Source organism: Aulonocara stuartgranti (genome assembly GCF_965226115.1).
Source record: "Aulonocara stuartgranti genome assembly, chromosome: 18".
Lineage (NCBI taxonomy): Eukaryota > Metazoa > Chordata > Actinopteri > Cichliformes > Cichlidae > Aulonocara > Aulonocara stuartgranti.
In genome coordinates, this window is record NC_138954.1 from 26,433,902 (window position 1) to 26,448,655 (window position 14,754).

The following is a 14,754-nucleotide window of genomic DNA, read 5'->3' on the forward strand; positions in this document are numbered from 1 at the left end:
AGCCAGACCATCACACTCTTCAAGTGGTGTCCGTGGATGACTGGTTTCAAGCAAAGTCATCAACGCCAGGCGCACAACTTTGATCACATGGAACACATGAATCCTTTTTCTTTCTTTTTCAACCATTGTGTTCTCCCTTTGAGTGCTCTTAATGCCTTTATGTCTATAAATCTGTCTCATTATAACCGTCAAAACCTCTGTTTCCTGAGAGTTTGCCTGCATGCATGTCGATGTTAGTTTAGAAGACTGAATTTAATTACATCAGAATATCTTGCAAACAGTAAAATTGAGATTAACGGTACAACTCTCATGTGTCTCTAATAAATCTGAAACTTCGGCCACCTGGCGTTTAGCTTACTTTGCCATAAAACTGGAAAATACTTCCAGTCAGGATCAAGAGTTATAAAAGCAAAGCAAGTGGATCCAAAGCTTACAGATTAATGTGATATACCCCCTTTTTTTACTTCTAAAATGAGAAGTTGAGTAGTTCTGGAAACTACCCCCATAACACTGATTCCACGCCGCTGAAAAGATGAGAAAAAAAAGTGCAAAGCTATTAAAGCTGATTTTAGTTTTATTGTTTGAGGATTCTTCTGATTTTAAGAGAATTTGTCTTCTGTATAACCGTTTCTGTGCTCAAGTAAGCTAAGAGCTAGCAAAAAAGCAAATAAACGTGAAAATTAGAGGCCAAGGGCTTTAATCTGTCACAGGTCTGAAAATATATAAATGCTTATTAAATCCTTCATTTAAACATTTAGTCTCATTGAGATTGAGATCTATTTTTCAAGACAGACCTGTGAACAAAATAAAACACATACAAAAAGTTAGACAAACAGGTACATGTACACAATTTAAAAAAATGCACAAGAGTAGCTTCATAACATTTTGGTAGTTTGTTCCGTTTGTAGGTGGAGAAATATTTCAATCCAGTTTTTCCAATTTCAGTGTGAACAACAGGTACAGCTAATGTTTAAAATGTCCCACGGCCTGACATTGTAAGAGCTCCGTTTAAATTCAGTCAAGGAGATAAGCAGGCAATCTTTGCAGCAAAGAGCCTTGTAAATAAATATCATACAATGCTGCTGTCTTCGATTTACTGTACATTATCACATTTTGTTCTCTCATATAAGATACGATGGTGACCAAGAAAACAATCACCTGTAATGAATCGTAATTTACGGTAGTACACAGAATCAAGAGGCTTCAACTTGAATAGAGAAGCAACATCACCATAATCAAGCGTAGACAAAATTGGCAGATTGCACAATGATCTTACTAATCATGAATGAGAAACAAGATTTGTTTCTATGTAGAAATCCAATCTATTCCTTTAATTTTCTTAAAAGGTGCTCCGCATAAATTAAATAAAACATGCAGAAATGTGACCTACTGACATATACAAAGCATTTTTAACAAAGTATAGGCCTACTGCTTGCTGACAAGGTTGAAAGCAGGTTTAGATACCTGTCTAGAGCATGGTTGTTCTCTAAAACACTTTTTTGTGCTTTAATGCAAAATCTAGACGTCCTGTCCATCCCTGTCCTCCACTGCTACCCCCTGAGAAGCTTTACTGGATTAATTTCAATACAGATTTTCCCAGCTTGACCAAGGAAAAGGACGCTGATTATAACGGACCACCTTCCTGTTATAAATGTGCCTCTAAACCCTCAGTGAGAACAGACCCCACAAATCAGCCAGTGTGGGTTGATCCAAGTGTAGCCTTCCAATAACTTGTGCCGGTGACACACTGAACCCTCACAATTTTAAACAGCCTCACAGGGACATGGAAATGCCTGATTAACCCACAAAAACCAAACCCCTGCAAAGCCTCATGCTGGAACTGTGAAGGTGACATCCTTGGCTCCAGTGAAAGGACCACACTCAGGTCTGCACCAACTCAAAATACCTTGCCAGCAGACTGGGGATGGGCAAACGCTGCTACGGTGTGGTCCTCTGAAAACCACTGCACGTTTCAGAGGTAAAAGCCCTCCTTGTCACTAAGTGAAGGTTCACTGTCTACAGATTTCAGGCTCGGAAGATCCCTGACAGTTCGCTGCTGTTTGCTATAAAACATCTGCTGTTGGGGGAATGTCCGTGAGAGTGACTCATTAGCTCTCAGAAGCTCACTTAGTGTCAGCAGCAAATCAGCAGACAGGATGTGGAGCTGTTTTCTTTGAAAATAAGCTCCATGATGAATTTTTTGCTCTAACTGGGACGGTTAAACAAATCCGTAACTAAGTTTGTTGCTAAGTGCCCTTTTGATTTAGGGCTCAACAGACACTTGTTTAAGATGGATCATCGTTTGGAGAAATCTGGGAAGGCTCACTTTGCTGTGGACAGCTACAGTTTCCAGTCTGTCCTAAAATTTCCAGAAGAGTGATAGTGTGTTTAGCTTTGAAGCAAACAAGCAGAGGCTGAGATTGTGAAAATGATCTTTATCTTGCTGAGGGGTTTTTCTCCAAACTAAGCAGCAAATGCAACCCAGAGATAACAAACAAAAGGACATGTGAACCATAGAACATTTGCTCCTTGAGTTTCAGCTGCTTATTAACTGACATTTAGTCTGTTAAATGCATCTAATAGCAATGAAAAATTCAGATGGTTTTCATCGTTCTTGCGTTTGGCATGGCAGGCTTGTTTATTCTGCTAAAGCCGCGAAAGCCTAAGATGATCAAATGCACATCCTTTGTAAAGAAGTATGACCTCTGAACACTGCAGGTTAGTCACGTAACTGAGGACCCGCTAATAGCCTACAGTATGTCTGTATATGTTCAGTGATTGCACTCATTTTGATGAATGACATGAGTCAGATGGCCTGGTTAAGGCTTTAGAACCTCCTGGGTATGTGGGGGCAGGGGCAAGGAGGACCATCTATTTGATGACTCAGCTGTTTTTACGCCAAAGTTAAAAGAGTGAAAAACAAAAAGGGCCTCCTGGCCTAAATCTGCTCTGGAGGAATATTATCTGTAAAGGACAATATATGGAACCACGGAAATGCTTTCTGACGAGCACTGTGGAGAATTGAGGTTTCTAACCTCAACTGGTAACTCTAAAGCTACATTTTTTTGGTGAAAGCAGAAGAAATAATCACTTCATAGAAGTGTACTGGCTGATGTTATAGCCGTTGCATTCCAAAGTAGCTGTAGGTGTGAGTGACTTTTGAATTGAGTGGAAATTTTAGTGGTTATAATGGGAAGTGCGGGCAGGCATGCTTCATATTGGAGGGAAACTTCTGTGATCATTAGAAGTGTTTCTTCTGGTCTAAGGGGAGCTAAAAACAAAAAGTAAAAAACCCATAAAAACTCAAAACCTAGTCTGCAAAATGTTGAAAAAGCCTAGAGCATGAAAACAAGACAATGTGACCTTTCTCTAAGTTTGTCGTAAAAGGTTGCAACACTGCTTTACGTGATTTGTTTTGAAGGCTTTGATCACATTCTTCCCACTGGTCTTGCAAACTGACTCTGGAGTCATTCTTTATACACGTCAGCTCAGGCTCTAAAGTCGTGTTAGCACACAAATGCTGTGTTCTGACATGAAAGCTGTTCACTGTTAAACACAAAGAGCTAAGATTCTGCTTGGTAAAAGACAGACAGCATTTGGGGGGGGGGGGGGGCATCTTGACCTCTTTGTTATGCTTATGAAATTTACAAGATTAAAAGCACTTTTTTTCAGCTCTTCTGCATCAAGTGGACACCAGTGGGAGAAGTTTGTCCTCAGGGTTAAAATACATGCTTTCATCAAAGTTAAGCACGTCTTTAGAGAGCTTGTCTGGCAGAAGGCCTTGAAGGCAAACCTCACTAATCTGTGTACAAATATGAAAATGATACCACACCGCCATCTAGCGGCGCAGTTGTTTGTAACAAAACCACATGGTTTAGTTATTCGTTTTACTTACATTGTGTTTTCCACTTCTTTTTGTTGTGTGATTGATTCTGTTATTTATCTTAGCTTAGTCATCATATTTATTTAATTTAGTCACCATATTTATTTAACCTAACTTATTTATTGATTGGTTATTGACTTTTTAATAGATTTCATTTAACTAGTTAGTTTCAACTAATTTCAGCCATTACAAAATGCTAAGTGCTTTTCTCTCTTTTAGATTAATTTTGTGAAATGTATTTTCTACAATAAAGTTTATAGGTTTAGGGGAAGAAAATGTTACTGTCGCCGATTAATGACGTAATTGTAGGCGTTTATGAACGTCATGGCGGCTCATGCTAGCGAGCTTGAGATTGCAAAGAAGAATTTAACGGATGCAATTGGCGATAATGTCAAACAGTAAGTGAAGTGTTGTTTGTGTGCTTGTCTTTGTTCGTAGTCTTGCGTTTTGGTCCCATTTCTGTGCCACTGAAATGAAAAGGGGACTAACATTAATTAACTGCGCCTTGGACCAATTAGCACCTAGCTATCCTCTGCTACATTTTGCAGGATTTTCCCCGTTGTTGACATATTACTGTAGCATCTCTTTGGTATTTTTTTTATGTCTGTGGTGAAGGTGATGCGTAAGAAAGGTGAGATTTACCTTGAGCTTTATTAGCTGTATGAACTTTAACGTTATGGCGGGTTTGTGTAAATCCAACTTGACGATATTTTGAAAAGTGTACCCCGAGTTGGCGAGAAGTGAAACTTAACTTAAAGACGACGAGAGAAAGAAACAGGAACAGCACTGTTGAGTATTTGTGATTTTAAAAGTTAATAGCACGTGAATAACGCGATAAAGAGATGGAATGACGTGCAGATGGTGCTTGTGTATGCGTGTGTTTCTGTCTGTGTCCAGCATCACTTTGTGTTGTAGATGCACCTGAGTTATGTGTGTGTTGGTGCTTGCTTCTTGTTTCCTCCCTGCAGTTACTGGGCAAACCTGAAGCTGTGGTTCAAACAAAAGATCAGCAAGGAAGAGTTTGACATTGAGGCGCGTAGGCTGTTGGCACAGGAGAATGGTCAGTGTCAAAGAACAGCTCTCCTCTGTGCTAATGTGTAATGTAGAAATTATAATACTACTAATAAAAAATGGCTTATTCTGTGTTTCCTTCATTCATCCAGTCCATGTTCACAATGATTTTCTCCTGGCTATTCTTACACGGTGCCAGATCATCGTCTCCACACCAGGTGAGTTTTTTTTTTTAATAATAACTTAATGCCTCTGAAATTGTGGCTGAACCTATATTTTATAACAGCTGACATTTTATGCATGTATTAAGCCATACCTTTTTGTCAGGACTGGCTTGGGAGCTGTTGAGATTAAAATTCAAGACTATTTCACCAAATAAAATGGGATCTCTGTTTGTGTCTTTCATGCACCTTGTTGTGTGTCCTTTTTGTCCTCTAGAGGGTGCAGGGTCATTGCAGTGGCAAGGTAGCTGTGCTTCAAAGCCCGGCAAACCGAAGGGGAATAAGAAATGTTCCTCTAGGCAAAAATTCGACGTAAGTCCTCCTTCATATTTTCATCCCCGCACGGGCTAGATATGTTCATGTTGGCAACAATACTGCTAAAACTGTTCCCACAAATTTATATTCTTTGACAGAGGTTGCACACACACCTTTAATGAATTGTTGGAAAAATACTTCTTATAAGGTTCTCCTCTCTAAATATTTTAGTTGCCAGGTAGTGTAACCAGTAAACCTTTATTGAGCTGCTGCTCCATTGAGTCTCTCTGTGGATGAGCTTTATCTCTACTGTGTTGGTCTGCAACTAGTGATGATAATCCATGTTCTGCTTTGCATTCTCAAAGGGCTCAGCATAGTGCCACATGACCCATTGCTCCCGCTGAAGTTTCTGGTTCTTGGGCCATTCAGTTCACAGCAGAAAAAAAAGACTGTCACCAGTCTAAGTCCGTCTGACTATTAACACAAGACCCATTTAACTCTTTACCCCTTGAAAGCCTCCTAGGAGTAACCCTTGAAGCTTTTTTCTGAACTGAGTAGTTTCTCATATTTCAGGCGTGCTTATAGAACAGGTCATTCAGTAGTAGTAGACCAAGTAGACCGATGAATACTGGGGTGTCAAAATTCATAATTAAGGGTACAGTGGAGGTAGATGCCGCTGAACCACACTGAGGATTGCCACAACAGCAACCTGACCAGCAAACCAGCTGCTAGGGAAACTACACAAAAAGGGCCTGGGCTTTCAAAATAAGAGTAGGGGAATGGTCCAACTGTAAATCAGCCATGGGTGATTTCATTTTCTGTGGCATGATTTAAAAAAAAAAAACAACCCAAAATGCATTAAAAAAAGGCTGAAATGAGTCAACAGATACACTTGGGTGGCCATCCTAAGTAAAGTGTATGTGTGCAGTACACTTAAAAAGTAAAATCACGACCGAGTGTTGCAGCTGCAAGGTTAGCCACCTCTAAATAACAACTGTGTGCTTGAACAGTGGACTGACAATATCGCTCGGATGCTTGTGTGTCCTTCAGCATCGTTTCCAGCCTCAGAATCCTCTGAGCGCCGCCCAGCCATTCAGCCCGAGGGAGGGGGGAAGTGAGGAGGAAGAGCTGCGTCTCAGCGCCCACACTCTGCTGCTGCCCACACGGGGCCAACTGGAGGCTCGCATGATGGTGACCGCCTTTGAGGTGGGCTTGGATAACGTCACAGAAGATGCCATCAGCACCATGATCTATGCCGTTGAGGTATATACTAACAGTTCAACAGAAGAGTGACTGTTTGAGCCTCAGTGCACCCTCATAAAAGCTGAGAGTGTGACGCAAGTGATTCTTCTGCTTTTTAAGTCTGACATTGTTTAAACATCGGTGCAGTGGTTTAAATGATCAGAAAGAACATGTTCTGCGTCATTTATTATGCAGCACTGACAGCTTTGTTTTCTCCAGAGACTGAGCAGAGCTTTGTCGCTTAGTCACACCAAAATCTAATGAGATGTTTACCCATGTGTGGTGGCCAAAAGCAGGAGGGACATCAGTTGTACTGTCTCAGTCTGTGTCCTTGCCCAGCACAGTGTCTTTTTCACTCAGCTGTTTGAATTATTTTAAAGTTGAGTTATGAAACAAGTATATAGAATATATATATGTAGTAAGAGAGGTCTGTCTTGATTCCATTATCAGTGATCACTTGGATTAAACTACACTAAGCTATCAGTCAGTTTACATGCAAAAGCTAATGCGACCTGTTGCACCCAGAAATGAATGGGAGCCATTTTGAGTCTGACTGTGCACTGACTCAGTGCTCTGATTTATTTCAGCACCACTTGAAAGATGTCCTGACTGCCGTAATCATGCGGAGGAAGGCGTATCGATTACGAGACAGCCGTTTCCCCTACGCCTTTGGCAATGACGTCACGCCTCAACCCTATCTGAAAAACAGCCTTGCTGCTTACCACAGTGTTGCTGATTGGTAGGGACTCCAGCTTTTGTTAGGCTGTGAGAATTCTCAGTATAAGAAAATGCATTTGATACAGAAAAATGTGTATGCCTCTCATTAGTGCAACTTCATTAAATCTTTTTAGTTTTTATGTTTGTATCAGTAGCTGCTTTCTTTTGCTGTCAGTATGGACTAATAGTGTACTTTTTTCCCTTGAAGTCCGCCACAGAGTGCTTCCCTCCCTGCAGGCCCACCACCACAGGTGTCACCCGATGAGGCTGAGCAGCAAGCTGTTCATTTGCTGGCTTGTTCTGCTGACAGTCTTCCTGCACCTCTCCCTCCAATCAGCATGTTTGATCTCCTCGAGGCTTTACAGGTAAGAAAATGTGCACAACTGGTCCTAGCAACATCAGCATATTTCACAGTGAGTTTTCTTGGAACAGCCCAAAGGAAAAGTTGTGATATTCCCAGGCAAGTGGTCAAATAATACAACCTTTGACCCTGTTAAATGTGATGGAGTTTTTCACCTTGAAAATGTGTGTGTGGGATTCTTAGAATGCTGTGAAGTTGTGTAATAGTCCACAAATGAGTGTGTAATAAGATTGATATAAACTCATTTTTCCAGCAAAAATGCCAAACTTTTCTAAGTTCTGGCTTCGAAACTGTGTGCAGTTGCTGCCGTTTTTTGTCTTATAATTTTCAAGCTGTCAGTTAGAGATGACAAAACTCATAGCTTTTTTTTAAATTTTCTAACCAACCTATAAGTTTGAGGTCTTATTGCAGAATTGTTAGGCTGTTTGCCTTGTTTACTGAATAGTTGTGTTTACACAAAAACGCTGTTTCCCTCAGAAATGCATATGTAAAGTTTAAAGGTTTATATCTTCATGTCTTACTCTTCATGTCAGCACATGAAATTTCCCACTTGTGGGACTAATGAAGGTATCTTATCTTATCTTTCTTTACTCTTAACGCTGGATTCTTTTTTTTTTCCCAAGCCTACTTTTCCATCATTTAACTATCAGAATTGAAATGGTTTACTCATCTCTTTTATACTCGTTTAATGCAGGTTCACCACGGCGTGATGCCCTCCCACACCATGTACGCCCTCAACATGGAACGCGTCCTGTCACGGCTTTGGCACCCCAGCCATGAAGAACTAGAGCAGGACCACGTCCACCGGCAGCGCATAGCTGCTAAAGAGGGCGTGCTCGTCAGCTGAGAGCCCCCGGCCACAGGACTGTGCACAGACTATGGGGGTTATCAGGAACCAAACACAAGAACAACCCCCAGATAGATATAATTTAGGAACTCAACTCTGTGTTTGAGAACTTAAAGCTGTTTAGAACCTGGAAAAATTTGTGTTGCACAGAAAGACGGAAGACAAGTAAGATCAAAAGAAGCTGTTGGATGAGACCAGAGCAGGCAGTCGGCTCCAGTAATCAACTCCACCAGTCGCTTCTGGCAGACAACCGTCATTTTGTAACTTCAGTTCCATAGTAGAATATAGTGTTTAATTTTATGTACACTGTCTGGGGATCCAGTGCAGGATGCAGTTGTGGAGTTTGTGGATAAGATGCCTTAACAGACTAAACCCTGTCTGAGTTGCCTCGAGTTCGTCTTTGCTCACGTTGTCAGATACGCATCAAAACATCCTGTAAAGATACAGAAAAGCACATATCTAATCCTCAAGTGTTGTGTAAATAACCAGTTCACAACATGACATACGGCACGTATAAAAGATTACAAGCATTTAAATGGTCATAAAAGTCCTGGACAGAATATGCAGGTGTATTCATTTAATGGCTGATTAAGTCTTGTGTCAGGCTGAAGTTGAGGGAATCTATGAGGAGCTTATCTAAACCAATGTACCAAGACTCAAGTTAAACATAGAAACAGTCCTGTCATAACAGGTAGGGCCAGGGTGTATCAAGCAGTGAGTGAAAGCACCTGTGTGGGTTTACAGTCTGTGTGTAGGGTCTTTAAACTGCCAGACAGCTGCCTCCTCCAATCATTTACCAGCTGGTAAATGATTGGGCATGAACATGTATCCAATCATTTACCAGCTTCTGGTGTCACTGTTGGGCTAAAGAGTCTGTTTTTTGTTTTATTTTGTTTCAATTTCTTTCCAAGTAATCTAACATGTGCCCCTCTGTTCAGGTTAAATGTATAAAGTGTATACATTTGTACTTTTTTTCTTCTACAGAAACGTATTTATATTACAGACAGTTATTACAGTTGAGAAAATAAATAAAAAAATAAGCCTCCTCCTCTTTACAAAGTATCTCTTCTCCACTCACTCCCTTCAAGTGTGTAAACAGATCTGCCTCGGCAACATGGCGTTTCTTGTAAGAGTCACCAGCTGTAGTGGGAGGACGGTGACTATTACTCGCGCGCGCGCACATACACACCCCCACCCGTCCCAGCGCTCGCTCGAGACCTCTTGCCATATTTGGCTGCCTGCGGCTCACTTCCGACGCTTCGCTGTCCAATGGGCGTCCGAGTAGCTTCGGCAACCATCGGGTGCGCCTCAGCGAGCTGGTGACTCAGTCTCCCGTCCGCCCCAGTTTCTCCAACAACAAACACTCCATGTAACACACTGCAAGACTATCCGCTCACCTCCAGGCTCATTTATCGTTGATCACAAAGCCACAACACACATCCTGCTGCATGTCCAACACTTTTATTTTCTCATATTTACAGTTAAGTGCTCAAAATACTGCGTACAAATATTACTAAGTGTTAACTTGAGGTTTAACATTAGTTACAACTATATCACAAAGTTGCTTGAAGGTAAGTATTAAGAAAGTAAGGCAGTTTTGTCAGTAAACACACACCTATGAGTCTTTAGGGAAAGGTGTGAACTTTTGTTGTTGTTGTTAGTGTTCTGTACATATAATCGTTGGTGTCTGGGATACTCAGTGCTTGACTCATGTCTATATGCATACGTTGCTACTTGACATAGTGAAAGGTTCGGTTCACATTGTGTCTATGCAATTTGAGCCCACATAAGCCCTATCTATCCTCCAGTTAGGATGCAGGATATGTGTGGGCCACAGTCGAGTGATAAGATGTGAACACTTGCCATAGCTGGTTTGACAGATTATAGATTTCATTGTGTAGTTTAAGGTGGAAATAAATGACAAAGACACAAAAAAAAATGCCAAAAATATGTAACGAGCCAGATCAGAGGCGCTGGCAGAGCCAAGGTTCCATCTGAGCTGTGTGCGCCTGTGCAATAAGTTTGATGGCTTCTGCTCTGTGATAATTCACCGTTGCTGACCAATACCAAGTATCTTGTCAGTCAGCCTCCATGTGGATACAGTCTGAGCGGATATTTTGGTGGAGGAGAAAAAAAAACAATGCGCTGAGACTTCCCTGAAAGGCTGCATTTGGTCCCCGAGCAGTGTCCCTTGGTTCTTTTTCTTTTCTTTTCTTGGCAAGTCTAGTAAGCTTGGAGCTGCTGCGTCAAAATGAGCTGGCAGCCGCTGTTAACGTGGTCCATCACCTTTTGTTTGAGCAGAGCCAGCTCGTCCCGCAGGACGTTGGCAGAGGAAACCAACTCCGTGTTTTGGCTCTTTAGGTTTTTGACCCTGTCCTCCAGTCGGGCGATCCTCTCCAGCTTCCTTTTCCGGCATTTGGACGCGGCCACCCTGTTCCTCATGCGCTTTCTTTCAGCTTTGATGCGCTCTTGGGACTCCATGTCGATGGGGGAGAGCGGTGGGGTCTCGCCGGACATCTCCGGGACCGTCTGTGGCTCCTCTTTGAGCGCGTGTAGCCGTGAGTGCTGCGCAGCCACCGGCAGCTGGTGGTCCATGTGGTTGTGGGACGGCTGTGGGGCCGCCGGGTAACTTGTAGGTGGAGGTGGCTGTCTCTCGCCGGCAGGTGCGGGCGTGGAGCCTATTACAGCCCGAGTGAAGCTGCTCAAGTTGGTGTACTCCGGCGGCTCCGTGCGCACCGTGCAGCTGTAGGAAATCCCGCCGCTCTCGGGCGCAGCGGAGCCGGATGTCATGCCGTTGGCCGAGCCGGTCTGTGGGTCGGGCTGGGCGGCAGGTATCTGCTGCTGGTAGTGGAGCTCAGCCAGCGCCCTCACAAACCCTTCAGCGAAGCCCTCCTGCTCGTCGGTAATGTTCTTGGAGCAGATGAACTGGGTCGGGGTGGGAGTTGTCAGCCCGTTGCAAGACTGGATGATCAGTCTCTCCAGTTCAGGTGAGGCCAGCTTCAGTAACCCGACATCAGGGGACGTCAGGATGTCCAGGGCCTTGGCGCCCAAATGAGGTTTAAAGTTCTTCGGGTCGTTCAGATTCAGGGTCATGGTCTGTTTGAGGGTTTTAGGGTTGAAGCCGTACACTGCCGCCCCGTCCCGCTGAGAGTTGGAGGCTTCGTCGTAGAAGGTCGCTTCCATTTTTCTGGACATAAAGTTTTGTTCACCCTGAGGGAGATCTTTCTTTTTCTCCTTTAAAAAAGAAACGAGAAAACAGTCCAAGGTCGACTGTTTACATAGGTCCCGTGACAGTCCGTCAACTGGATTGCGATAGAGTCCGCCTATTGTTGAAGTTCAACTCACTTGACAACTTTATGTCCTGGGAAAACTTTTCCTTTGTGAGCCCTGCGCTCATCAACAACCAAAAATTGTCCCCCCGCCGCCGGGTCTCCGTGTCCGGACACACCGAATGTCTTCCGTGATTTATCCTCGCTCCCAAAAAGTAAAAACAGTGCCCGAAAACGTCTAATACTTTCTATCACTTCCAACGTGGAGACGAACTTTATCCACCTCTAAGCTGCAGCTCGCCTGAAAATAACAATGATGTCATTTCTACAGCCAGCGATTGGCTGGAGATGACTTGGTAGGCGGGATGTGTCTAATGACATGCAGGTTGCTCTGACAACAGGCCATATCCCCGCCCACCGCGATGGCTTATGGGATTAGGTAATGCAGACAGTGGAGCAATGTACTCTGGGATTACGTAGTGTTTTTGAATATTTAGTTACCCGCTCAATTACTAGTTATCCCCCGAAGTGCGCGCTGAGGGTGCGCAGAGATGAGCGCTGATTGGAAATGAACCAGGAATCTTTAAATAAGATGTTTCGGATCAGGAACATGTGATTTAAGGCTGTAGGTTTCACAGGCTTAAATATTAAAAAAAATAAATCACAACAAAGAGATAATTAACCTGCTTGAAAATGCAGAAATTGTGGTGATCAGTGTGTGTGGCTGTACAGGAAGAACTACACGGGACTTTTGAGGAAGTGGGCACAGGTTGGCTGGTAAAGCAGGGTTAAAGACAGGAAAGAACAAGAACCTGACTTACGTTGAGCTTCTTTGTTGCCCACAAAATATGTGGTCCTACACCTGTGCTGGTTTTAAGTTTCTTTTTGATTTCTTGCTATCTGAAGATGGCATGTGTCCTCAGCAGTGCACATATTTACTCGGAAAATGTGTATCTGTGCCATACAGTATGTGGAAACAAGTAATATCCAAAAAGCTTAGAAATATAAGAACAAAAAAATTATTATATGTAAACAAATGAGTATTAATACATAAATGTACACTAGGCCGTAAGCACTAATTAATAGTCTTGTATGGGTACTCCATGTTTCTATACATGAAATTTATAATAGACTATAAGATTTGTGCATCTCTAACACTAACATTGTTGTATAACAAACATTTATGCAGTTATGGTCTGTTTTTCTTAGTACCAGTATCATATGATGCAATAAAATCAAGTTAGCTGCTGAGCCAAAGAGTATTTTATTTAGCTGATCATTTTCAGAAAAAAAAGCTCTTCCAGGAGAAATTTGTTCCACTCTTTAAGGAACATCAGCTTGTAAATTTCCACAGCAGCCTTTTAGAGTGTTTTTTCTCTTGAATGTGTTCATGCAGAGGATGTCAGTCATTCTTTTTGATGTGTGGCTTTAAAAAAAAACAAAGTTGCGTAATCCTGTTTGGAGTGTGTCAAATGTTTGGCATGACGTGAAAATAAACTAGCATGCAACTTTTTGTTTTGATTAAGGTGCAGTACTAGTTAAAACATTTATGGACACATATTTATTTCACAATGCATTTTTGCACAACATAAAAAGTAGTTAAAATAAATAATCGTAAAATACAAATGGAGCTCTATTTTAGGTACGATTGTGACCAATCTATAGATGAAGTCTGCAACAGCAAAGATGATGGCACAGGTGTAACTTCCAGGGGACATTTTTAAAACCTTATATTGAGGGGAAAGCCAGCACATTTAACAGCTATATATAATTTTTTTAAAGATATTGATGGGGGAGTGTTTGTTTCCTGTAGTGGCCAATCAAATTAAGCTTATTTTTAATTATGTTATGAAATAAATACCCAAATAAGTTCCTGCGATAGATGGATGCTGAGTGGTGAGACTTGCTCGAAGGACTTTGATATGACACGTGAATTCCTTAAACACTGTAATTTTGGATTAATTGTTATTGAGCAAAATTTGTCAACGCTGATAAGGCCACACTATTAAAAACTCTAGGCAACCTTAACACTGAACTGTGCTGAGAAAAAAAAAGACCATTGATTTAATGATGTATATGAGGGGATAGCAACATACCTATGCACTGACAGGCTAACCCAACCCTAAATCTGCACAAAAAGTAAGGAAATCAGCTTTTTCTTTCTTGGTAATTTCTTTCTTTCTTTTGTTCCCCTAAAATAATAACACATTTGTAAGGAAAATGCATTTACAGGTTTAGCAGCAGAGTTGAGTATGTGGACTGAACCCATGAAAAACTTGTCAGATCTTTTCTTCTTATGTCAAACAGCTTATTCTACTATTGACTCTTGTTTTGAGCTGCTGACACCCCAGCATATGAGCATGGACCCTGCCAGAGCAGTCAGTTGTTCTGCTCCAAGCATGCCCCATTTGACTGTTCTGGATCGGACTTGTGCCATGGTGCAACTTCAAGCTTGTGTTTTATAAGACCAAGTAGCAGCATTATTTGGAGTAAGCCCTAGTATCATCTCCAAATTGAAGGCCAACTTCTATCTAATGGGGAATGTCAGAGACAGTCATTGAAGTGGGCGTCCCAAAATGCCGCCGCCACAAGAAGACCATTTCCTCACGTTGTCAGAACCGTAGGCAGTCTTCTACAGATTTGCAGTCAAGGCTTGCAGGACGACATAGCAGTGGGTAGGCAACTCCCTCAATGGAAAAACAAGGCTTGTCGTCACTGGCGGCAATCTGAATGCATATCAAGATATTGAGATGAGATTCTACAACCAGCAGCGATCCCATGTCTCCACAGTCTGGGACAGAATTCAGTCCTCTAAGACGACAATACTCACCTCCACAGAGAGGGGTTTATCAGAGACTACCTTCAGAACTTGGGAGTGGAGAAGATGGAATGGCCTGCCTGAAGTCCTGACTTCAACCCCCCTGAACACTCGTGGGTGTGCTGTTCAT

The 14,754-nt window shown here is 42.2% G+C and overlaps 2 protein-coding genes across 2 annotated transcripts; one reads left to right on the forward strand and one right to left on the reverse strand.

The window, feature by feature from the left end:
- Window positions 1-4,171: 4,171 nt before the first annotated feature.
- Window positions 4,172-9,600, forward strand: tada1 (transcriptional adaptor 1). The gene is made up of 8 exons (XM_082512194.1): window positions 4,172-4,281; window positions 4,852-4,943; window positions 5,047-5,112; window positions 5,333-5,427; window positions 6,421-6,633; window positions 7,200-7,351; window positions 7,538-7,694; window positions 8,385-9,600. The coding sequence occupies exons 1-8, from the start codon at window positions 4,199-4,201 to the stop codon at window positions 8,535-8,537; spliced, it is 1,011 nt and encodes a 336-aa protein (XP_082368320.1). The 5' UTR covers window positions 4,172-4,198; the 3' UTR covers window positions 8,538-9,600.
- A 382-nt stretch (window positions 9,601-9,982) lies between these two features.
- Window positions 9,983-12,122, reverse strand: LOC309693178 (transcription factor Jun-like). Its single transcript, XM_082512193.1, has one exon. It carries the CDS (start codon window positions 11,730-11,732, stop codon window positions 10,761-10,763), a length of 972 nt encoding a protein of 323 aa, XP_082368319.1. The 5' UTR covers window positions 11,733-12,122; the 3' UTR covers window positions 9,983-10,760.
- Between the last annotated feature and the right edge of the window lie 2,632 nt (window positions 12,123-14,754).

Coding starts and splice junctions, on each gene's coding strand:
- tada1 (XM_082512194.1), top strand. CDS start 4,199: ATGAACGTCATGGCGGCTCATGCTAGCGAGCTTGAGATTGCAAAGAAG. Junction 4,282..4,851: donor ATTGGCGATAATGTCAAACA/GTAAGTGAAGTG, acceptor TCCTCCCTGCAG/TTACTGGGCAAACCTGAAGC. Junction 7,695..8,384: donor ATCTCCTCGAGGCTTTACAG/GTAAGAAAATGT, acceptor CGTTTAATGCAG/GTTCACCACGGCGTGATGCC.
- LOC309693178 (XM_082512193.1), bottom strand. CDS start 11,732: ATGTCCAGAAAAATGGAAGCGACCTTCTACGACGAAGCCTCCAACTCT.